Genomic DNA, 25,441 nt, shown 5'->3' with positions numbered 1-25,441 from the left:
TTGCAGTTACAACAAATACTAGGTTAAATTATAATTTAATGCATCCTAGTCAGTTTGGCATAGTTTTAACTCAGAGTTACTGGATTTAAGCCATGTAGTATATATGTGTGTGTGTATATATATATATATATATATATATATATATATATATGTGTGTGTGTGTGTGTGTGTTTTTTTTTTTTGTATGTATGTATGTATGTATACTTGTGTGACTTTTGGAATAGTTACGAATTTTATACAATATTATCATATTTACGCCCACTTAAGAACATTGCTTCTAAATACATTTGTACATTTGTTTTAAATAATTAATTATATTAATAAGCTCTTTGAGTTGCATTTCACACGTATTATTCAATTTATAAATATTCTGATGATGATCTGATTTTGATTATTAACTTAATTGTAATACATAGTTTATGTAGTCTTATAAGGAAAACAAACTATGTATTACTATAAATTTAATTACATGTTTATTCATTATCTCGACCTTGTATTCTCAGGTGCACCTGATGAGACAATGAGAACATCTCTCCATCTAGATTATATTGATTGGCTGCTGAAAACCAAACAGAGCTCATTTGTAGGCTAGGTATCTCTGATGTCGGAACGATGCAATACGAAAACAATTAAAAACTCATTGTGTTGTCATTTGGACGTCTTTGCCCCCGACTGGCTGGGTTGATTGTCAACAATTGGTTGGCTTCCTATCTCTGTACACTGGTGATGTTAGTATGTTAAAGGATACTGAAATCAAGACAAGTACTAATAGTATTACCAAAGTACCCTACTGTTTTTGTCATACCGAATCTTTTCAGACAGATATGGATTCCAGATTCCAGGAATCAAATCTGTTACAGCGCCAGATTTCAGACGCTGAATTAAGCGGAATGTGAAATGGAGCTAAACTAAATATTCACATTGAATCAACCTTTCCCACCATAGCTATTTAAATAGTGGCTGTGTACATGTTTGGAGTTCCATTTTTCATCTGATGGCCTTGCAAATATCTAAACTGAACAACTGAACTTGTATAGTGGAACTCATAATTGTAAAAAATCTAACATCCAACAATACATGATCTAATGGAGTGATCTAACACCCTGCAGTGCATTTTTGTAATTATGTGTTGAAATATTTAAAAAGTTATTCATTACAGTTGTATAACACATTTATGTTTCTAACAAGTCACTGATGACTCATCATAAGTGGCTTTAAAGTTACTTTGAGTAGCTGAACTCAATTTTTCTTATCAATAACCTTTTTGATAACCTCATTGTGTTTTCACCTACAGTGTGTACTGATTACGAGTAAAAATATGGACTAAACAATATACATAAGTGTGAAACATCGCATGAGTATGCACCACGACCAAGACAACACTGCTTGCCACCTTAAGTTGTTATTTCATTGACCTGTTAGACTACATTACCCCCTCTAAAACCATCTCAGAAACATTACCTTCTCAAGTTGTAGTACAGTAGTTACAGACAACAATATAAGATTGTCAAAACTGTTACAACTAAAGTAATCGTGAAATAAATTAAAGAAATGTTATTCATATTTGCAATGGCAGATTTAAAAGCATTCCTTTCTCATTCAATATTTTAAAATTTAACATTGATAAATATTTTTATATACCTCAGAGAGAATGCCACCTTCAATTAATTATCTACCTGCACATTTCCAATTTCTCTGTTTAACCTACAGGTTATAGAAACATATAATAACTTATTATTATATCATAAATTAACAAGTTCGTGTTTTATTCTAGTTGGCGTTAAAAACACCAAAAACATGGCAGGGACTAATTCTTGGAGCCAATATTTAACATTTTGTGCTATTAATAATAATGCAAGGTAGGAGTAGGCCATACCACGTGTTGTTTCTTTGAGGTCGAAAAGTAAAATTTCTAATCTATATCCCATTTCAGTCTTGAGATGTCCTGTGAACAGGCAGACAGACAGACAGACAGACAGTTTCGACAAACAGAAAACATCTTTGCCAGACAAAAAAGAAAATGTGATCTCCTGATTGTCATGTTTCATTGATGCTCAGCCAAATCCCATGGATAGATGTATACCATCTTAGAACTCTTTCTTGTCTATGTAGAAATGAAGTTTAATGCAAAATTTTTAAGTCTACAGATAACAATCTTTCTCAAGATATACTACAGACAGTAAGGCTACAGGTGTTACTATGTCACATGTTAAAAACTAATCTTTACATGTGTTAAAAGATTAAAAAATTAGTGATATCAATTAAGAATAAATTTTACAAATAAATTAAATATGATAAATTTTTGTTGCGATGACTAGTATTTCTGAAGATGGGCAACTGCAAATAAAATTCAAAATAGAGCATAGTAAACAATGTTTTTTCTCTTACGATGATATAAGCAATCCATTTTAAGATAAAGAAAGTGTTATAATCCGGGTATTTTTGATACACAAGATTATATTAAAGTGGAAGTTTATTTACCCAATCCAAAAGTAGTTCACAGAACAAGCTCATCAATCTCCTCCCTCAATACAATTGACAGCCCTTATCTACTTCATTCTAGGCCTTCACTACCAAAAACTGAGTCCAATATTTAAGACTTTAATGTATTTATTACTTGTCAATTTATAAGTATATATTTTTTTCACTGTTTATTACTCTATTTCAGTTCTTTTTTCTTGTTTATATTTCTAGTTAGTTTAATAATTTAATTTTGTAAATATTTATGCAATACTCAATGTTACGTCTAAAGAAGTACGCTGAGCCGTACTAAAATGTATAAAGAGTTTATTAATATTTGGTTTTTTATTTTGACATGAAGAGAATTCATATATATATATATATATATATATATATATATATATATGAATTTAATATTATGAATGTATATATATATTTTTTTTTTTCAATAAACATTGAATCACAAAAAGTACTTGCTCTGCCGGGACTCAAACGCAGATCTCTCACTTGCCGGGTGTATGTGCTACCATTACACCACAGAGCCCTTACTTTTTCCGATTCAATATATATATATATAGTTTATTATTGGCTTCGGATCAGTTGGTATATTGACTTGCTAGGGAGAGCTGGTAGATATACAACAAAAGAAGTCAGATTTCAGGTCTGAGTTCGATATAAAGCACGTTTAAATAAATTTTAATCGGTAATTTCATTCAAGTACTTGCTATAAGTACTGTCAATCTTGTAATCTTCCAACTTTCTCCCTTATAAAAAACACAATAGAGCCTTTTTTAAATCTTTGAATTATTCTTCCCCTTGTGCAATGGCTCTTGATGGAAACATCCTAGAGACTTGAAACTTGGTACATACATCGCTCATGATCCTAGGAAGAATGCTATTGACTTTGGGGTAAGAAAAATCATAGAGCAGTCCTTCTACCTGTCCATCTGGATCCTAGGAAGAATGCTATTGACTTTGGGGTAAAAAAAATCGTAGAGCAGTCCTTCTACCTGTCCATCTGGATCCTAGGAAGAATGCTATTGACTTTGGGGTAAAACAAATCGTAGAGCAGTCCTTCTACTTGTCCATCTGCTTTTCATTGCCATAAGTCTTAACAGAAAGATCCCAGCGACTTGAGGTTGGGACTAGGTACATAGGTTTCTCTTGGTCCAAGAAAGAAACAAAAAATTAGAAATTATCTATATACAAAATACAGACATAAACTCAATCAGTCAGTAATACATACTCATACAAGTTAATTAAACACAAACCATCCTTATGATAGAAACACAATATTTGAGGAATAAGTCTATGACATTAGGACAAACTTGTTTAACATTGACAGCAACATAAATGGAACAAAGGTTATATATTAAAAAGGAATTTAATGAGCCTTTTTTAAATCTTTGAATTATTCTTCCGCTTGTGCAATAGCTCTTGATGGAAACATCCTAGAGACTTGAAACTTGGTACATACATCCCTCATGATCCTAGGAAGAATGCTATTGACTTTGGGGTAAAAAAATCATAGAGCAGTCCTTCTACCTGTCCATCTGCTTTTCATTGCCATAAGTCTTAACAGAAAGATCCCAGCGACTTGAGGTTGGGACTAGGTACATAGGTTTCTCTTGGTCCAAGAAAGAAACAAAAAATTAGAAATTATCTACATATATACAAAATACAGACATAAACTCAATCAGTCAGTAATACATACTCATACAAGTTAATTAAACACAAACCATCCTTATGATAGAAACACAATATTTGAGGAATAAGTCTATGACATTAGGACAAACTTGTTTAACATTGACAGCAACATAAATGGAACAAAGGTTATACATTGAAAAGGAATTTAATGATAGGACTGGTGCTGGCACTCACAACACTGGTCAATATTTAATTCACCCAACTAACATACATTAGAAAGTTTGTTAGATTGTCTAACCCTTCTTACTCTTCTTTTTCTTGTAAGGGGTGATCAACTGCCAAGCACTGATTTCTCAAGGGGCCTTTTGCATACCCTGGAAGTGTACTTTGAAGCCACCAGTTTACAACTTCTACCAACAAAACATAAAATAAAAACCAATCAGGTAATCTTAGGGAAATTTACCTTAATTGTCCAAAATGTCATAGACAGCACAATGTTCTCATACTAATGCAGGTTAGTCAAAAATTAGATTTCAGCAGTTTCCTTTGATTGCACAACCTTTAGAGTGTAGTATCCATAAAAAAAAATACTAACTCTAAGAAGATGTTTCCTCAGATGTCTATGCCCTATAGTCAGACCCAAACCTGAGAAGACATCAATGTCCTTAAGAAGAGAGAGTCAAATGCTATCCTGCGGGAATTTGGATGCAGAACCAGTCTTCTAAACCGATTAAAACCTCCAACTCTTTACGTGTTCAGTGTCAAGCCACCTTCAACAGCCTAGGGGATTTACACAAAACCTGGGAATTCCACAGAACTGTATTGATGCCAAATTGTTATTGATGCCAAGCCTTAATAATTGATACAGCTCACTTTTGAAGTACCTCTTAGCAGTAAATTATTAGTTTCAGCTACCTTTAGTTCATAGCTAAATACAGTTCTAAAAAATACCGAATATTCCTCAATTGTTTTTTATACAATACATGAAACTCTAACCAACTATGTCCAGTTTTGTGAAAATATAAGAACATGCTGGTTTCTTTTTATATCCTTATTTTGTCTGTCCTAATGGGCTAATGATCTGTGTAATCATTTTATCAAACTGAATAAACTGATACAGCGGTGTATTGTAGGACCTGACAGGAAAAATTGAAAGAGTCAAACAGAAGGACATGGATATCCTATTGCCCTTTTGACTAAAAAATCAATACAGGTCTTCAGTGGACTAAAAGGAATATATATTTCAAATATCTAGAACTTTTCTATCAAGAGATAATGCACAAACGGTCATACATACAAATGGACTGTTCTTTGGCCTTTTGGTCAAAATCAATAGGTTTCTTTCTTTGACCAAGAGAAATCTATGTACCTAGTCCCAATTTCAAGTTTCTAGGATCTTTCTGTTAAGACTTATGGTAATGAAAAGCAAATAGACAGGTAGAAGGACTGCTCTATGATTTTTTTTTACCCCAAAGTCAATAGCATTCTTCCTAGGATCATGAGGGATGTATGTACCAAGTTTCAAGTGTCTAGGATGTTTCCATCAAGAGCTATTGCACAAGCGGAAGAATAATTCAAAGATTTAAAAAAGGCTCATTAAATTCCTTTTTAATATATAACATTTGTTCCATTTATGTTGCTGTCAATGTTAAACAAGTTTGTCCTAATGTCATAGACTTATTCCTCAAATATTGTGTTTCTATCATAAGGATGGTTTGTGTTTAATTAACTTGTATGAGTATGTATTACTGACTGATTGAGTTTATGTCTGTATTTTGTATATAGATAATTTCTAATTTTTTGTTTCTTTCTTGGACCAAGAGAAACCTATGTACCTAGTCCCAACCTCAAGTCGCTGGGATCTTTCTGTTAAGACTTATGGCAATGAAAAGCAGATGGACAGGTAGAAGGACTGCTCTACGATTTTTTTTTACCCCAAAGTCAATAGCATTCTTCCTAGGATCCAGATGGACAGGTAGAAGGACTGCTCTATGATTTTTCTTACCCCAAAGTCAATAGCATTCTTCCTAGGATCATGAGGGATGTATGTACCAAGTTTCAAGTCTCTAGGATGTTTCCATCAAGAGCCATTGCACAAGGGGAAGAATAATTCAAAGATTTAAAAAAGGCTCTATTGTGTTTTTTATAAGGGAGAAAGTTGGAAGATTACAAGATTGACAGTACTTATAGCAAGTACTTGAATGAAATTACCGATTAAAATTTATTTAAACGTGCTTTATATCGAACTCAGACCTGAAATCTGACTTCTTTTGTTGTATATCTACCAGCTCTCCCTAGCAAGTCAATATACCAACTGATCCGAAGCCAATAATAAACTATAGGTTCTTAGTCTCCCTGTTCACTGGGCTGTTTATTAATGATTATATCAACGGTTCAGCTGTCTTTAGATAATGACAAGGCTCCGCAGAGCACCCACATGAATTCTGCACATAAGTAATCATATAAAAAGGGTTTCATTTGTTCCTGTTTAAATTTAATACTGACGAAGTCTCCTTCACACATTTTGTAAAAGCCATAAAACTGTAATTTCAATGAATTAATGATGCTTCCACATCCTGTGGTACTTTCAAAGGCTTACTCTGTCAGAATATTGTATGTCTTTCATCCTGCAGCCCTATGGGTATCTTACAAAGTAACAGCTAATTCTAGTAACTGCCAACCTGTAAGAGAGGAACCATGAGTGGGAATCACTCTAGGTAACAGACTAGCTAACAAAGCTGTGCAGAACTGTTTAAACAACTTTTACCAGGCGGTAAAACACATTGCAACCATTTGATCTACTGAGAAGTTGCAATCTTAATATAAATCACTTTATCTCTGGTGAACTTAAATATTTTTAACATGTGTTTTTAAATAATTGCGGGCTCATGTTAAAAGTAGTTATAAACAGATAGAATTTGTTTAGCTTTAGGAAAAGTATTTTCCAATAGTTTGGTCTTGATTGATAGTTTGGAAAATGCTACTGCAATAATTTAAAACCAGATACATTGTAATCATTCCAGCATTTTAACCTAAGCTCTGTCTACATTCCAATATTTATAAGAAAATTCTACTTAATGTATCACTCATTCACTACACAGCTAGATAATATAGAGATGTTTGTAATACTGTACTTGTAGTCTTATAGGTACAGCAAAAACTGATGTTTACATCTGGGCCCCTTAACAGATACCACCACTTACTACAACATTTAAAATGTTGGGCTAAACTCAGTTGATAGGAGGTCTTGTTCACTAGGGAGGAAGACTTGTATTGGATGGGACCCCCTCTCCCTGTTAGCAAGGGTGTTACAGTATTAGCAATCCTGAGGTTACATAGCCTTGTTAAAAGGCTGGGTAGACACAGGAGATATAATCTCCCAGACTGATTTAATAAGTAAAGGTTCTAACAGTTCTAGCATTACCTTATAACAAAGAAGTTGTTACATGTGGCTTAATTTACTCACAAATTCTCTCCCCCAGGTTGCTATTCCATCGGATCTCTGCAGATAATTGCCTTAACTCATCCTATTCATCCTAAATATCCTGTTATTCTAGAAATCTATAGAACACCCTTTAGTTTTAAATGCATCTTCTAATGTTCTGAAAAATAGTTACTAATTCAATTAAGTAAAACTGGACTTAATTTCGTATTCCCATAATATTTTTCTTTGAAACAGAGATTATGTAGGCAACTTATTACCTGTAGTGTTTGATGTTATCGAGATTGGTAGTGATTAGCAGAATTCTAATCCATCAATATTCTCTTAACTGAGTGAAAATGAAGGATCTGTGTGGCCATCTGAAGAATGATAATATGATAAAACATTACAATGTAAAAAAATACTAACTTTGACATAAATACTTGTTCCTGTGGTAAGTCTGGCATTTGAAGTTGCAGAGGTTGGCAGCCATGCAGTGAAGTGCCGACATGGCCAACACTGCTCACCTGGTGCGGCGACAGAGCTCCAGAGATCTTAACCCTCAGCGTTCTCTGGACCGGGTGGAGATGAAGGAACTACGGGGCCGTCTAGTGCTGGAAAACGGTAGCAACATGACCAATAACTATGGCGCAACAAACGCTGGCTTTGATGATTCCAGCCCTGGAGCCAAGGTCAGTGGAAATAGTTAAACGTTTCTCACTTACAAATCACACTGATTCATCTCAAATTATCTAAACCTCAAATCTATTATTTATTAAGTACATACCAATCCATCTATTCTCTTTAAACATAGATTTGACTGTATATAACTATGTTTTGGATTATTTATTGCTGTATTGAACAATAAAACAAGTATAAATAATTTTTATTCATGGTAGGAGGTTTCAAGGTGTGTCCTGTGTTATATATGATGTGTAGGACAAAGTTGTCCTAGTGTGTGTGTGTGTGTGGTGTGTGTGTGTGTGTGTGTGTGTGCGCGTGTGCGTGTGTGTGCATATATATATATATATATGTATAAAATCAACACATATCCAATGGCTTTTCAGATTCTCAATCTTTTTTATACTTCATTACTTAAATATTCAAAAAGTATAGGCCTGTTAGATAAGTATTAATTATCTTTAAAATTATAATCTTCCATAACTCTATGATAGACATAGGGTGTAAAAGTGCAATGTTTAACATTGTTCTTGTAAAGAAAAACTCAATTTCGTTTGACTACAGCCAGCTCATTAATCTCAATTGAGTATTTTGAATAATTTTATTTAGAAAGTTTTGCTAGTAAGAAACCAGAGTATTGTAACCACAGAACGAATACAATAGTACTGAAAATCATATGGCCAGTCACCTGACTCCCCCCTCCACCTGTTGCTCAAGTTTCGTCTAGCTTCTGCATTAATCTGCCCATAACACCAATTATATTCAGCTAATATTTTGTTGTTGTGTTGGAAAAATGTTGAGTTTCTAGAAGGAACTGCAAGTGAACATTTTAAATGTTACTACAAGTGTAGGCTGAGTATTGTTTGTCACAAACTCATGTATTTGAGTGGTTTAAACCATTTAAAGATTGCCTTAAAGATGCAAGTGATGACACATGTACTGGCAGACCATTGTCACGAAAAAGTTATACTGGTATTGAACAAATTGGTAATCTTCTTTGACAACATTGCCGTTTAACTATCAGAGCAATGTCTGAGTTAACAGAAATTGACTAGGAAAGTGTTACATAGATTCTTCATGAAAGTTTCAAACATGAATAAAGTGTGTTCTAAAATGGTTCCAAAGTGTTTCAAGCTTGAACAGAAGAAATATGGAAGAATGATTTTACAACTAAGATAACATAGAAAACAATCATTCCTTCTTATAAAACATTATTAAATACAATGCATTGTAATTTTTTATGTATGATCCTGAAAAAAAATGTGAATTGATGTTTTAGAAGTCACCTGATTCTCCAAGGCAAAAATATTAATGACAAAATCCAAATTTGAGACTATATGGATTGTCTTTTGTGATATCAAAGGGATTGTTCAAACAGTAATTCAGCAAAACTGTATCATCCACCAGGACAATGCTCCTGCTCACAATGCTTTGTCAGTTGAGACATTTTTAGTTAAACAACACGAGGATACTATCCACCCTACTCATCTGATTTGGCCTCCTGTTATTATTTTGTATTCTCTAAAGTCAAGTTTGCTTTGGAAAGGAAAGATTTTAGACTGTTGGAGCAGTAAAAGAAAAAAAAGATGGAAATCATGGGCAGAATTACAAAAAATGATCTGTAGCATTGCTATACACAGTGGGAAATTTACAATGAGTGATATAGTGACCGAAGAGGGAAGGTACATTAAAGAGAATATAGTATCAATTTGTAAATATTTGTAAGAAAACAATTTTTCAGCCTTAGCTTCTGGTTTTTTCTAGCCACACCTTGTATTTATTTATTCAAACGATTTACACCATTAACAAAAATTGTACAACATTAATGCAAATTCATATAATTAAAAACCAAATAATAATTTTAAAAACGTAATATAATATAACTATATATATCTCACATAAATACAAAAGATAGTACATGTCAGAAACAATTCACTATAATACTAACCTGCTCAACAATAATAAATATAATATGGAGCAGTTCAAAGCAAGGTTTTATAAAATTAATGTTTAAAATATGTACAAATTATTTATATTATAATAATTTTGGCTGGATAATAGTAAAGTTATAAATATTAACACAAGTGTGAAATGGAAATTCTTTCAAAGAATGCCATTTTGTGTTACTATATATTGAAGTATCGGAGAGTTTCTAGTGAAATAAGAAACTTTTTTTAATGGTTGCTAATAACAAATCTGTCCAAATTGCATTTAACAAAAATACACACCAAAATGTAAATATTAATGGATGCAATAAAATTTGGAAATTAAAAAAGGGTTACAAGGCTCTCTATAGGGCTTGTTTGCACAATACTATACAAGCGGAAACTTTCATACTTGGGAATGAAGCTCTACAACCTAGACTGTTAACCTACCTGTTGCATAACAGAGGAAAGGAACTGAAGACTGCTTTACAGGAATGGATTGAAGATCAACCGTGCTCAGGGAGTTTCTTCAAAAAAATGTAAATCCCTGATTTTGCATTTTTTTATACTATATATATAATCTCAGATTGTAAATAAAGATATTCTCATTCATTCTGATGCCAGCACCGACATGATTATTACTACTCTAGGAATATTCTACAAGAATCACAGGAATTGCTCCTGAACACCAATCCATATGATACTAGGGATTTTAAATAAGCAACTTGTCTTTAAAATAACATGATGATCAACTACTAGATGAGGGTAAGGGTTGATGTTGAATAAAAAGGACAGAGAAGTTAATATTAACTTACACAGTTTTTGAAGTTAAAAGTCATTATTTTGATCTCACATTCAGGATATCTTCACCAAACCTTATAAGTATAATTAATCAATAGAAGTGACAGAATTAAAATCAGATAAGAGAAATAATGTGTCCACTAGTTATCCTAGTAGTGTCATGATATCAATACAGACAAGTTCTGCGAATTATTCTATTCTGTTTAATAATGGTAAAAAAGTCAATAAAATACTTTTTTTGTAATAATGAGAAAATAGGTGAGCCTATTTGATTATTACATCAAGGGTACTTGTACTACTAAGTAGGGCCAGACATGTTACAGAGTAAGGCCAATTTCTTCTACTCACTGCCCAGATACTTGTATAAGAAACAAGATCAGATTAATATACAAAGAACAATGCATAAAGATTGTTATACACAATAAATAATACACAGATTGATCGTTTCGGGCTTCTCATTCACTCATTCCCAGTTCAACCCTTTGACTTGGCTCCAATTGCTTTGGTTCCTCCCATCCTCCCATCCCCAGCACAGCTCCTCGTTTCCTGTCTCCTTCCTGCCATTAGTTCAACCTTCCAAAGAATTTTCTTTTACAAATGCCTTTCTCTTTCATTCATTTCCAGCCAGTGACTTCCTATTACTACTTTAAATTTTTGAAACATTTTATTCATAGAAAAGATTTGGAGTAGTAACAATATTATTGTACCTATTAATATCATGCTAGATTTCTTTAAACATGTGAAGAGAACTTAAAAAATTCACATCCTTATAATTATAATTATTTTATTTGGAGTTAGTCATTAATTTTGTTAATGTTTAAGAGTTGTGTTTGAAACAGATCAATACTAGTTATGTACTTAATTTTTGTATTTTATTTGTAACTCATTTAAATATAATACCTTCAACATGGCCAGACAATACTGCTATCAAAATGATCTAGTCCTAAACGAAAGCAAAAGTTACCAACTCATTTTTACACCAAATCCAAACCACCACCAAGGGCTCCCAGAAATTACTACAGTCAAATCTAGTAAATATTTAGGCATAATAATTTATAATAACCTCACATGGAAACCTCATCTAGAACAGCTCCGCAAGAAACTTAACAAGGGCATTTTCGTTATATGAAGAATTAAACAGACAAGCAACATAAAAACAGCCATGACAGCATACTGTTCACTTTTTGAATCACACCTGAGGTATGGGCTGATAGTCTGGGGAGGAACTAGTGCCACACTCCTTTAAAGAATCTTGATAATACAAAAAAGGGCTGTAAGGACACTTAAGGGCCTGAGTGTACGGGATACTTGCAGACACGCCTTCAAGAAACTCAAAATACTGACTGTAGCATCACTCTACATCCTTGAAACTATCCTCTACACCGTGAAGTCCGGCCAAGCCAGTTTGGGAGACCAGCACAACTACAACACAAGACACAGGCACAAATTCACACTCAACATAAACCACCTCAGCCTCTTTGAAAAAAAAGCCGTCCTACCAAGGCACTGTCTTTTACAACTGTCTGCCTGAAGAATTGAAGAAGCTACCAGTGAGAAACCTGAAGACATCACACAGGGCTGCTAGACAGGTCCTTCTACACCCTGCAAGAATTTCGAAACTGGAGCACTTAAAAGAAATAACAACCTATGTCATTTGCTAAATGCTTTTTATTGTATATATTAATTTATTTTATTGTATCTTGATGCAATACTGTACTCTATGTACATGTAAATAAATATGATTTGATTTGACTTGACTTGACTTGAATACAATTTTGTTGACTGTATAATCTGTTTTAATTTGGACATGAAAAAACACCTGACAGTGGTCTGTAGAAATGTTATCTATCCTTTAGCCACCTGATATAAACATCCAAGAGCCACTAAATATATGTTACAACCCATTAGTGTGTTTTTGTAATAAACTGTTCTTTGTAAACAATGTGATGTAACAACACAATCCATATGTTTAACTAATTTAAATAGGTACCATTTTAAATTTTGTTATGTTTATAGTATTCAAAACATAGAGTAAGAGCTAAGAACTTCGCTTCAGGAAGTCCTCCATGTTGTCCTCAAATTGTTTAATTGTTACTGGAATCATTTATCATGAAATATTAAAGAGAAATTTGATTTTGTATGGTATTTGTAAAAACTATTTTATTCTCTAACTTGAGGGCTCAAAAACTTTAAGAATACAGAATACAGAAAGCTTTATTCATGATCATCAAGAACAGAATAGTTGTCAATCAATAATAAAAATAATAAGTTATGAAACATAACATTGAAAGGAAAGAACAAAAATTTAACAACAAAAACATTACAAGTCAGGAGTTGAGAATGTCATAAAACTCATCAAGACTGTAGATAGAGTTCTTCACCAGCCACTTGTGTATTCTTCTTTTTAGAGTTTTATAGCGTTGCCGGTCTTGATGGCATCAGGAAGGGAGTTCAGAAGCTTGGTTCCAGCAAATGATGGTTTTTTGGTGAAGAGCGTTGTTCTATGAGCTGGTAGATGGTGAGCTTGAGCCTGTCTAGTGTAGTAGTTGTGCACCTCACTGTTTCTCGGGAATTTTTGCTTGGAAGCATATATGATGACTTTCGATGATGTAAATTGAAGTCACAGTGAGAATGTCGAGTTTCAGTAAAAGATTCTCTGCAGCTGTCTCGGGAAGAGAGGTCGGCCATGATTCTTATGGCCCGCTTCTGCAAGATTAGTACCCTCTGGAGATTACCATTTGAAGAACTCCCCCAAAGGATGATTCCATACCGAAGATGGCTCTCAAAGAGAGAGTAGTAGGCTATTTTTAGAGCAGATGTTGTGCCCGTAGCTTTTATCCTTTGAGAGCAAAGAGAGCAGAGCTGAGCTTTGAGCTAAGGTAATCAATGTGGCAACTCCCATGTAAGATTTTTGGTCTAATATCATACCTAAATGTTTAAGCTCATCCACTTTTTCTAGATCTGGTGGGCCTGATATGTGGTCTTTATGTCTGCCTAGTGCAAGGAGTTTTGTTTTGGATGGGTTGAAAACAAGGTCGTTATTTAGGCAATATTGTTGGGCCATGCTAACAGATATATACGTGTTGATTTCTAGTGACTCCGCTGTTGAACTGCTGGTGATAAGAGCTGTGTCATCTGCGTATGATACAGGATGACTAAAAGCCTCGAGTGTTTTACGTAGATCACTAGTGAATAAAATGAATAGGACGGGTCCCAGCCACAGATCCTTGCGGAACTCCTCCTCTTCTAACATACTGTGGAAGTGAATGAAGAGCCTTCGTCAAGCCCTTAGCTGTGTGTTTCAGCTCAACTATTTGCTGTGGCCCAGAGAGGTAGCTTTCGAAACCATTTCAGGGCTATACCGCTGACACCTAAGGTTCTGATTTTGTATAAAATAAGCTTATGAGACAGTGAGTCAAATGCTTTACTCATATCGAGAAAAACAGTTGTTACAGTATTTTCAGACTCAATTATTATCAATTATACACTCAATGAGCTCAGCAAGGGCGGTGATAGTCGATTTGCCCGGGATGAACCCATGTTGTCCTTTTGGCAGCAGATTGTTTACGCTGAAGGTGCTCTAACAGTCTCGAGAGAACTATTTTTTTCCAAAACTTTTGATACAGTGGGCACAAGGGAGATTGGTCTATAGTTCTTGATGTCATGCTTACTCCCTTGCTTATGCAGTGGATATACCTTTGACATTTTTAATTTTGAGGGAAATAATCCCTGAGTCAGAGACTTGTTGATTACATCCATAAGGGTTGGTAAGGTTACAGAGCTGCAATACTTCGTATTTTTGAAGAAATGTCATCATAGCCTGAGGAGGAAGAGGATTTTTAGAGAATTTATAGTGTTGAATACTTCCTCATTAGATGTAAGATTGAACATGTTAAGTCCTGTTCCTGAGAAGTTTGAACATAAGTTAACGTCTTTGGCGCTAGGAGCATTGTTAAGACCGAGAGTTACTTCTGCAATTGTTGTAAAATAGGTATTAAAATGTTCAGCTATGGTAAAAAATGTCGTCTAGGTAGGTGTCATCATCAGTATTTTTTAATTTCCACGTGGATTCTGAAGCTTCTCTCTTTGGTGCTCTTTCGCTATTAATGACGCTCCAGACTGCTTTGCTCTTGTTGCTTGCTTCGGCGATGAAGTTTGGAGTTTTGTTTCCCTTCTAAGACTTTTTAGTTTTAAGTCGTAGGATTTCTTCTTCTGGGCAGCATCCTCTTTAGCCTCAATTTGTCCACTGGCTAAGTAGCGCTCGTGGGCTTGGATGAAAGACATCCGCAGTATGTTTACTTCAGGATTGTTAAATTCTTGAGTTCGGTTCCTGGATCTGTTTTCTTGATGTTGTATGGGGGCATGTAATGTCTAATGCTGTAGTCAGAGTTCCAATGAAGTTTGAGTAGGCATCTTCCTGCACTTGGAGAGTTGTATACCCGATCCCATGATTGAATTTCAAGAAGCCCCTTTAAATTTGAGATGTTATCTGGACTGAGACGTCTTCCATTTGATGAAGATTGTTTACTTGATGTGGAGGGGAAATCCATGAAGTAAAGTTGTCCGGTGTGGTCTGAGAGCCCGTTTTCAATGATTTCGAAGATGAAGCTGAGTGGGTGCCAAGTTGGTGCAAAAAAACATCAATTGATGTAGCACTTGTAGGGTTATCCTGGTAGCAGGTAGGAGGCATCGAGTCAGGTTATACTCAGATAGGAGGTTTTTTAATTTATTGTTTTCTCTTTCCATCAGTGTGCTGAGCCAGTCAATATTGAGATCACCAACAATGGCAAATTGCAGAATTGTTTATGGGGAGTTCTTCTAGTGACGAGTTTAATAATTCAAGAGCATGATCCAGTGGGCTTCTTGGTGGTCGGTATAACACCCAGAATGTAAACATGATTTTTTTTGTTTATATTGATTTTAACAGCGGTCATCTCACAAACAAGTTCAATGCTTTTTGCTATCAAGATTTACACTTTCCACCTCATTGTCCAGATTAACTCTCTTGAATATTGCAACACCACCTTTTTGGTGCAATTCCCTACTATATTCTGCAATAAGTACATAGCTAATTAATCGGACAATTTTTCAATAAATCAGCACTGAGGCCATGCTCAGTAAGTACAAGTATGTCAGGTTTTGAAAAAGTGTAGGAAGTGGTTTAGTGTGTCAATTTTTATTTCGAACTCTGTCAATTGTTTTGATGGTAGATTACAAATTTGCTACCTTTTTTTTAGATTTTCCTTCGGTTTTTTTCTTCCAATCTTATCATCTTCTTTTTCCTATATAATGATTTTCGAAAGTAGTCAAGTGTAGACCTCCTGGCCTTATGTCTTCTGTTTGTTCACTATGGCATTCCCTAAAAAAGGGGTGCTGGGGGGTTGTTGGCTATTTATTTGACTGTTTGGTGAGGCTGGTAGGAATGTATTATCTCCTGGCTGATTTGGGTAGGTTCTGTGATTATTCTTCATTTCTTCTATTTTTCCCTGGTAGTATTGAAAATGGTTAAAATAAACTTAAATCTGAAATGAGTTAGAAGATTGGAATATTTTTCAGTGATTATCACTTAACTCAGGAGTGCTTAGAATGTCATTTAAAAGGAATATGCTTACAATGTCCATGTTTTTCATAAGGACATTCTGCTAATTGTCATTAAAAGTCTATTACATTTTACATACCCCTACCAAGTAAATTTCAGGTGTGAATTCCATTTCATTTTTTCTTTCAAAAGATGATCAACATTATGGGGGTGTGTGTAGCAAGCCATGTTGAAAACAACATCGGGCATGGAGAGCAAGCTGGGGTCAAGCGAGGGGAAGCCGATCTTCAAACCAGAACAGGGGGAAGAGGAACGTGAGTCGTGGGACAGCAAGTTGACTTTTCTGCTTGCCACAGTTGGCTACGCAGTGGGACTCGGCAACGTATGGCGCTTTCCTTATCTTGCCCAGAAGAATGGAGGAGGTTTGTCGTACATATATCTTTTTTATTGTTAAGTTATAATTTGCAATTTGTTTTTTTGTGCTTTTTTATTTTGAGAACAATATATTGTTGTAGTTTATGATTTACTATGTAGCTATGATTTACTGGTCTTAAGGTGAAAGAAGAAACAGAGTATGTACCTGAAGCGGTAGATAATTGATACTGGAAGAGTGATAGAAGAGGAAGTATATGGTGCTAACCTTAAAGTCTGTATTTTTAAATAGGTGTAAATCTTTTTTTTGGTATTTGGTATACGCCAAGTTATACGAAAAAAGAATTTGAAACATAAATTTTAAATGTAGGAACAAACAAACTTACTGAACTGGACACTTTTGAACATCTAATTATACACATACCTGCCAATGGGAAATGCCCAGTGTAAAGGATACAACAGTTATCGCAAGATAACCGGATCAAACAACGTCAAGCGTGGCTGCTGCTTGGGTGGGTGACTGCCGCTTGGGTGGGTGACTGCTGAGCGATAATGTCCTTGCAAGCAACTCCCCTCCCCAGCTGTTGGTGGTGGTTCAGAAGTCACCTTTAAGCCGTTGGTCTCCAGGTTGTGTTAGAGAGGCTTCTTAGCCCTAACTTCGCCTGGTAAAATAAGACATCTTTACTTCAATTTTACTTTACCTATGTGCCACCGCAGGACTGACTGTCTTGTCACCCATAAATAATATTTGCGAGATTTTCTTTGTACAATCTCTTTGTCACCTTGTCATAAAAGTAAATTTTTCTCTGTGGTAGTATCTCAATATAGTTATTGTTTCCTTTCATTGTAATGCATATGTATATAATTAGGTTGTTACTCTCTTGAAATTGGTGCCCGGGGCGGACCCCTCTTGGTACGCGGTTACATTGCTATCAATGATGTTATAAATATACCTGTATATATATATCGTATGGGGGACAAAGGCAGCTATCCATAAATTAATTAATTAAAAATTACAATTATTAAGAAGTACGTAAGAACAAAGTTCTTGGGCCATAAATTAAAAATAATATTAAGATCTCCCGTCACAAAGCTAAATCCACATTACTGAGCCAGTTTAGAGACCCATCCTCTAAACCACTTAGACCAGCCAGACCACCAGAAAACAATCGCAAAGGGCAGTCGTTTGCAATGTGCTCCATTGTCTGAGAGTTTGCGCCACAATCACACGTCTGGTCGTCAGTAATACCCCACTTAAATTTCCAGTGATTGCTTCTCCTAACCCCAGTTCGAAAACGATTTAATAAAACCCATTCCTTTCGAGGAATTTCCAAGCCACCCGCTGCTTTCGTAGGATCGGATATCAAGAACTTGTTCCGTCCATCGAATGATTCCCAGGATGACGCCCAGTTAGCATTAGGCGTAAAGTTCTCCTCTATCAACTGGGATGCTGTTCGTAGTGATGGCTTGCGTGATTTGGTGATTTGAGCCGGCTATCTTGCTGAGGAAGGTCGCGCACAACGGGCAATTTGGAATTGGACACGATCTTATTGAACCCTCTCAGAAGAGCCTCTTTGCGTCTAATCTCAGGTGGTGCTATATTGCTCAGCACTGGGAGCCAAGGTGTTGGTGTTGCCATGAGAGTTCCAGTAATTGTCCTCATGGCCCTGTTAAGAACGACATCGACCTCTCGCACATGTGCACTATTAAGCCACACAGGAGCACAATATTCAGCAGCGGAGTACACAAGGGACAAAGAAGTGGTACGCAGTACTTTTGCGTTGGCTCCCCAAGTTGATCCAGCAAGATGCTGTAATATATTAGCCCTTGTTTTCAGCTTTGCTGCTGACTTATGAAGGTGACTTCAGGTGAAAGTGAGAGATCGGTCTAAGGTAACTCCCAGATACTGCGGATGTTCATTATGTTTCAATTTGACACCATCAAGAGTTACATTTAACTTGTAGTTCGCCAGTCTGTTATTTAGGTGGAAACATGATACTTCAGTTTTAGTAGGATTTGGATTTAGCTTCCAGGCTCTAAAATAATCTGCGAGGACTGAAAGATCATCAGTGAGTGCCTGTTCTGTTTTCTTTATGTCCTTATGTTGGTAGGCTAAGGCAATATCATCCGCATAAATAAACTTTCTGGATAACGTTGTCGGGATGTCAGCAGAGTACACGTTGAACAACAAAGGAGCAAGTACTGAGCCCTGTGGAAGGCCATTTTTAAGTTGCCTGAAAGAACTTTCCTCACGGCCAAGGCATACTTTTATAAGCCTGTCGCTAATCATTGAATTAAGAAGCCGCAGAAGGAAAGGGCAAGGAATTAGATTATAAAGCTTTACTAAAAGGCCTTTTCTCCAGACAGTGTCGTAAGCTGCAGTGAGGTCTATAAAGGCTGTAGAGGTTTTTGTTCTCTTTTCAAAACCATTCTCAATAAAAGTTGTTAGCGCAAGCACCTGGTCGCAGCAGTTACGACCAGGTCTAAAGCCAGCTTGATCTATAGGAATGCTGGCATTGAGAATGGGAAATATTCTATTATAGATCAACCTCTCCAGCAGCTTATAACACACACTCAGCAGGGCTATGAGCCTATAGCTCTCAATACGCTCTGGGTCTTTGTTGGGCTTCAAAACGGCGATTATTTTAGATGTTTTAAATGCTGCAGGCAGGTTACCTGTAGCCAGTATTTCGTTGAACACCGTAAGAAGCCAGTATTTAACTTTGATTCCTGAGTACTTTAGGAATTCTGGGAAGACATTATCGATACCGGCTGCCTTCCCAACTGACAGAGCGGAGATGGCCACTTCAATTTCATCAAGTTCAAATGCTCTCGATATTTCCAACGGAGCTTGCCGACTGCTTTTAAATTCGTTTAACTTGTAATTAACCAGCTTGTCAGATGGGTGGCGATCTGACTTGGACAAAGCAACAATACGCTTTGCTATTGCACAGGGTTTTGGATGTGACAAAGAACTGTTCGTCGAAGGTTTGCCGGTGGAGAGCTTTCTCAAGAGGGACCAAGCTTTACGGCAACTATGGGTGAAGTTAAGATTTTCCATTGTGTGTACCCACTTTTCTCTTCTTGCTTTGTCAAGAGATTGTAGCAGCCAATCAGCTGTTTCTGTGTTCCCGGTGTCATTGAACTCACTGTAAAGGTCCTCACACTCTTGACTCCAACCTGGCACATAGCTCTTTCGAAATCCTCGTGGAATGCACAGTTTAGCAGTAGCCAGGACTAGCTTTGTGAACCGGTCATAGTTTCTTATCGTGGGAGGGATGAACCTGATGCCATCATCAAGCCTGGATGTAAAGGCTTTCCAGGATGTTATAAATGTTATAGTAATATTATGACTGGTATCAGTGATACCAAGTATTTGTACTAAACCTCATATATATAATGAATACTAACTACATCAGTTTTTTCAGAAGATGCTGTCTGCTGATTTAACCTTTTTCTTTTTACTTCCCACAGGTTATAGATGTTTCCTGGAATTATTATTGTAATGAAAACTGCTCGATTAGACAGTACAAGGTGAATAATACTGGGAAAAGTGTACAATATAAAATAACTAACAGGTACAAATCTCCTGCTCCATGTTTCAGAGACCGCTGACTAATTTTTTTTTTTGTAAATAGATATGCACTGTAGCTGACCATGGATGAGGATAAGTAAATTAAACGATAGAGACCAAAAGTTATCAGAATATTTACCTGTTTTTTAGCAGGAGTTCACCAAACAAAGTTTCTTCTCCTACAGTTATCAGCACTTTGAAAGGCTCTAACTATATTGGGATTCTTTGAATCACTACTGATAAACATATCATTCTTTACTGACAAAGGGCTATTGGAAAAATCTATTAATTTGTAGAGTGATTGGTTCAGTAAATTAAATGATGGTTTAAATTCAGATAGGTATCAGTCTATCTAAGGATTGAAAAGAAAGCCTGTCAAAATTTTCTTAAAACATCATCAGTGATCTTCATCAGCTACACATGACAATTAATTAAGCCCTAGTCAGTTTACTCTTACTTTATTTGTTCAATTAATAAAAGTTTTGGAACAATTCGTAAACAAACATTAAGTGTTCAAACTTTATACTGTGTGATCAAATAAGAATGAAGAAAACATTGAATATTAAGTGAAATTACAGATTTAGAGCTAATATCATTGATATTTATTTAAACGCTTTTGCACATAATTTTCTCAAATGAGATCAACATCTGGTGTAGAAGATGACAGCTACACCGATTTATCTTATATGTTTATATGTAATCTTCATAAAAACACTTATGCCACTTTTAAACTACCTTTTTTCATTGCATCCTCTCAGTACTCATGTAAAACACAGTGTTTGTTATTTGCTCACTGCTCAAAAGTGTGCATTTAAAAATCTGATGTATAAACTGAGGGAGAACGTTTTTTGTCAGACATCTACAACTTTCACGTGTAATAACAAATGTAATGCAGACAGCTTGGCCCTTTCACCAGCAGTGTTGCCACTCACAGGAATATACATTTTTCTACTGACACACCTGCTAAAATATAGTTAAAAATTCTTCGAACAGTGCAGAATCTTGTATAAGTCTACAATTTAGGATGTCTTAAGAAAGGATATAAAATACTTAATTGGAGCCTTGCTCCACAGAAATTAACGAACAAATATCGCCAAGTTATAAAACAACATTGTTGTGGCAGGGGCATTCTTGATCCCGTACTTTGTGATGTTATTCATCGAGGGCATTCCGATCTTCTACCTGGAGTTGGCCATCGGGCAGCGGCTACGTAAGGGGGCAATCGGCGTGTGGAACCAAGTCTCACCATACATGGCTGGCATCGGTATCAGCAGTGCCGTCGTCTCTTTCAATGTGGCTCTCTACTACAACACCATCATCGCTTGGTGCCTCTTCTACTTTGTCCAGGTACTCTCTACAATCTACAGAGTTGTGGAAGTTACAATTTCAAATAAACAGCTAAATGTAATGAACTTTTAGTACAGTGCTATAGTGTTTTATAAGTTAGTTAATAATGTTCCCTCACATAATAGGCCAAGTGATGAACTTCTAAATCTCAACTAGTCATTCAGCATTGATATATTATAAATGAATTAGTAACATTTTTGTTAAAAGTCATAAAGGTGTAATTCTAATATCCATGGTTTTGGTAAATCAAGATATATAAAAAAATATACAAATTAATTGTCAGATCTCATATATTTCTCACTTAAATTTAGTCTGACCTCGTAGCTCCTCTTATGGGCTTATACTGACAAAAATTGTCTTTTGTCCTATGAAATGTTTAAAAATATGTGTAAGAAATTCAACTCTCTAAAAACCAGATATGATTTTTATTGTTTGGTCAATTAATAATTGATTCATAAAACAACAAAAAGCAGCATTAATGAACAGTATGTGAAATAGTTTTGGTACTACTTATTAAGATAATTAAAAACGTTATAGGTGATAGGATCCTCTAAGAGATCAAGTGGTTATCCTACAACATTAAGTAATAAAGTACTTAGCAGTTTCTTCAACAAAGTAATATTTTATAACAAAATTTGCTTGTTTCAGAGTTTTCAGTCTGAGCTGCCTTGGTCTGAATGTCCAAATAAATATTTTGAGAATGGAACTTATCTTCCGGAACCGGAGTGTGTTGTAAGTTTTAACTTGTTTCAACAATTTACTGTTAGTTTAAGATAAAAATTCCAAATCATTAATATTATTTCCTCATTAGGTGCAGTTTTACTTTTACGCACACACAATAATGTTTTACTTAGGTGTTAATAGCTTAATTAATTCTCTAGTTAAAATTCTTAACATCTTAAATTCGAGATTCTAAATAAATGAAAGAACCAATAATTAATAGTAACAGGGGTTTTGACCAAGCTACTTTTTTAAACTCTTGCAATGAAACGAAGATAGTTTTTCTTTCTACTTTAAATAAAAAAATCCCAAAACACGGTGTGGGAAGTAGTAACACATTGGACAGGATAATGTAACACATTGCTAATGGTAATGTAACATCTCAAATATTCAAGTATTAATTTTTGTTCATTTTTAATAATGATTGAATGGACAACTTGTGTATGGCAGGCGAGCACTCCGACACAGTACTTCTGGTATCGCACGACGCTAATGGTATCAGAGGATATAGACCATCCTCAAGTGTTCAACTGGAAGATAGCCTTCGCACTTGTCATCGCTTGGATATTGGTCTACATGTGCATGATCAAGGGTATCGCCTCCTCTGGCAAGGTATGTGTATCCTTCACAGGGGTCATTTATTTGAGTTTAAAATTTAAACCTAAGTTGAGCTGTTTGTAATTTCCAAGGTATTTTATAGATCTGAAATATTTTAATGTTGACAAAAAAATAAATGAAAATTTTATTTGTGATGGTTTTAACCCATTTCCAGAATTGTCCATACAATTGTAAAATGAACAGTATTAGGAATCTTTATAAATTGAGCAATAAACCATTTTATCATGTTTAAAAAGTCATACTTAGGAAATAAATTCCAAATTTTATATAAACAAAGCTAGAATTTGTGTACTACACATAAATGAAATTAATAAATCAATAATAAAACCTTATAGTAATTATAGACTGTTACAATGAAATATTTTTGTAACCTTTAAAAATAGCAGCCAAGTATCATTCATTATATTGGACCCCTGTTCTTGATTTTTATTTTGAAATCAAATGGGGTGAATCAAAGGGCATAAAAATAACTTGAATTCTTTCCGTCTTCATTGTTATTTTAAATCTTCAGATTTGAGTAAGATATTGTTCTCAGATAAAATACTAAGGAACTAATTGTGTCTAAATAGAAATTAGATCTGGTGTTCTGCAAGACAGTATTGAGAGTTATTTTATGTTTGACTGACATCCCTGTGAGGCCAGACTTAAATACTTCTACCTTTATATGGATTATATATCTTTCCTGGTCTCTCATATTGCTGAAACACCACAAACACGAATTAACATGTGATCAGAATACTGAATTCTTTTTCCTCTAGATTCTGAAGCATTTAAACATGTGTGACAGAAAAAAATAAAATACAAACTAATTTATGGATAAAAAGTAAGCATTCTTATCCAGTGAATGAGAGATCCAGATTTGAGTCCTGATAAAGCGAGTATGTTTTGGTCATTAATTTATATATATATATATATATATATATATATATATATATATATATATATATATATATATATATATATATACAGTTTTAATCACAAAAAGTATTTGTCCCACAGGATTCGAACCCGGATCTCACACTTGTCCAGCGAGCGTGCTACCACTACACCTTTCTTTTTTATGATTTAATTATTCGGCTTTCAAATTAGATTTAGTGATTCTATCTTTATTGAAATTAAATCAGGCTATTACCGTTTATACAAATTTAATGAATGTAAAAAGTTGTTTAACATGTATTTAGCCCTCCGATCATATGTTAATTTTATTATTTAAACACATATGTGACAGAAACAAAATAATAGAATCATAAAAGTAAGGGCTCTGTGGTGTAGTAGTAGTACTACAATATCTATTACATTTTTAAAATAACAACATTATATAGTTTTTAGTCCATGTAAAGCATTAAGTATATAAAATAAAGCAACAGTTTCAATGAATAGTGTAATACACATACCATATGTGTATCCAACTATATTCCAACTATATTCCAAAAATCCAACTATATTCCATCTTCATGAATGAAGAATAATCTGGTCTTTGTATTACGTTAAATATAACAATTAAAAATTAAAATTGTTGTCTTTAATGTTTTTACAGAAAGTTATTTACAGGAACATTGCAGTTAACAAATAAATCTGAAATTTCTTTTTTCAGGTTGTGTATGTGACGGCAACATTCCCTTATATAGTACTGATAATATTTTTCTTCCGAGGAGTGACGTTACATGGCATGTTTGATGGTCTTCGACATTTGTTCACTCCAAAGGTAATTTGTATAGCACTTTTATCTAATCATACTTGTTACATCCATAGTCTAATTAATAAGTGAATTGTTCTACTCAGAATGATGGGATACAGTAAGTTTTGATATATGGAGAACCAAGCTGTAGAATTTGTAGTAAAATCTATATTAATTTGTCCAAAGTAGATGAACATATATGCAATTACCTTTACATAAAACACTCAGTAATGTAATTCCTCCTTTCACGAGTTTCTTGTAAAGGAAGATTTAAAATTTTTGTACTTCATTGCTTTCCAAATCTCATCTATATGCATTGACACTGAATTTCTTTGACTTTATTTTTCTCAGTTATTTTCATCTTGTATTACTTGCAACCAAAATAGCATATCTTTAGTATTATTGTTATAAAAAGACTTTTACATCTAAACGTATATAAATTTGAAGTTTACACAATAATTTTAACTTTATTGTAAAGAAAATTTACAAATGTATGGGTAATTTGTGAATAAGATTTGAATAACTAGTTTATTCAAATCTTAGTTTATTACATTGTGTTATTGAATTTTGGATTAAAAGCAATCATTGGCACTCACACTTTCAAAACTTTTTAAGCATCCAAAACACCAAATGAGGATAGCCAAGACCCCTGAAGACA

General features: G+C 34.6%; 1 protein-coding gene across 1 annotated transcript in view; it reads left to right on the top strand.

Moving 5' to 3' along the window:
• Window positions 1-25,441, top strand: part of LOC124354216 (sodium- and chloride-dependent transporter XTRP3) — a 114,085-nt gene that overhangs the window by 65,294 nt on the left and 23,350 nt on the right. The window contains exons 2-7 of the mRNA XM_046804508.1: window positions 8,002-8,220; window positions 16,695-16,896; window positions 21,544-21,767; window positions 22,416-22,499; window positions 22,938-23,099; window positions 24,700-24,810. Coding sequence (XP_046660464.1) covers window positions 8,038-8,220; window positions 16,695-16,896; window positions 21,544-21,767; window positions 22,416-22,499; window positions 22,938-23,099; window positions 24,700-24,810 — 966 coding nt within the window. The 5' untranslated portion in view covers window positions 8,002-8,037. The remainder of the gene's footprint in view (window positions 1-8,001; window positions 8,221-16,694; window positions 16,897-21,543; window positions 21,768-22,415; window positions 22,500-22,937; window positions 23,100-24,699; window positions 24,811-25,441) is intronic.

Source organism: Homalodisca vitripennis, chromosome 2 (genome assembly GCF_021130785.1).
Source record: "Homalodisca vitripennis isolate AUS2020 chromosome 2, UT_GWSS_2.1, whole genome shotgun sequence".
In the NCBI taxonomy this organism is placed as follows: Eukaryota; Metazoa; Arthropoda; class Insecta; order Hemiptera; family Cicadellidae; genus Homalodisca; species Homalodisca vitripennis.
This window is presented reverse-complemented; position numbering and strand designations above follow the sequence as displayed.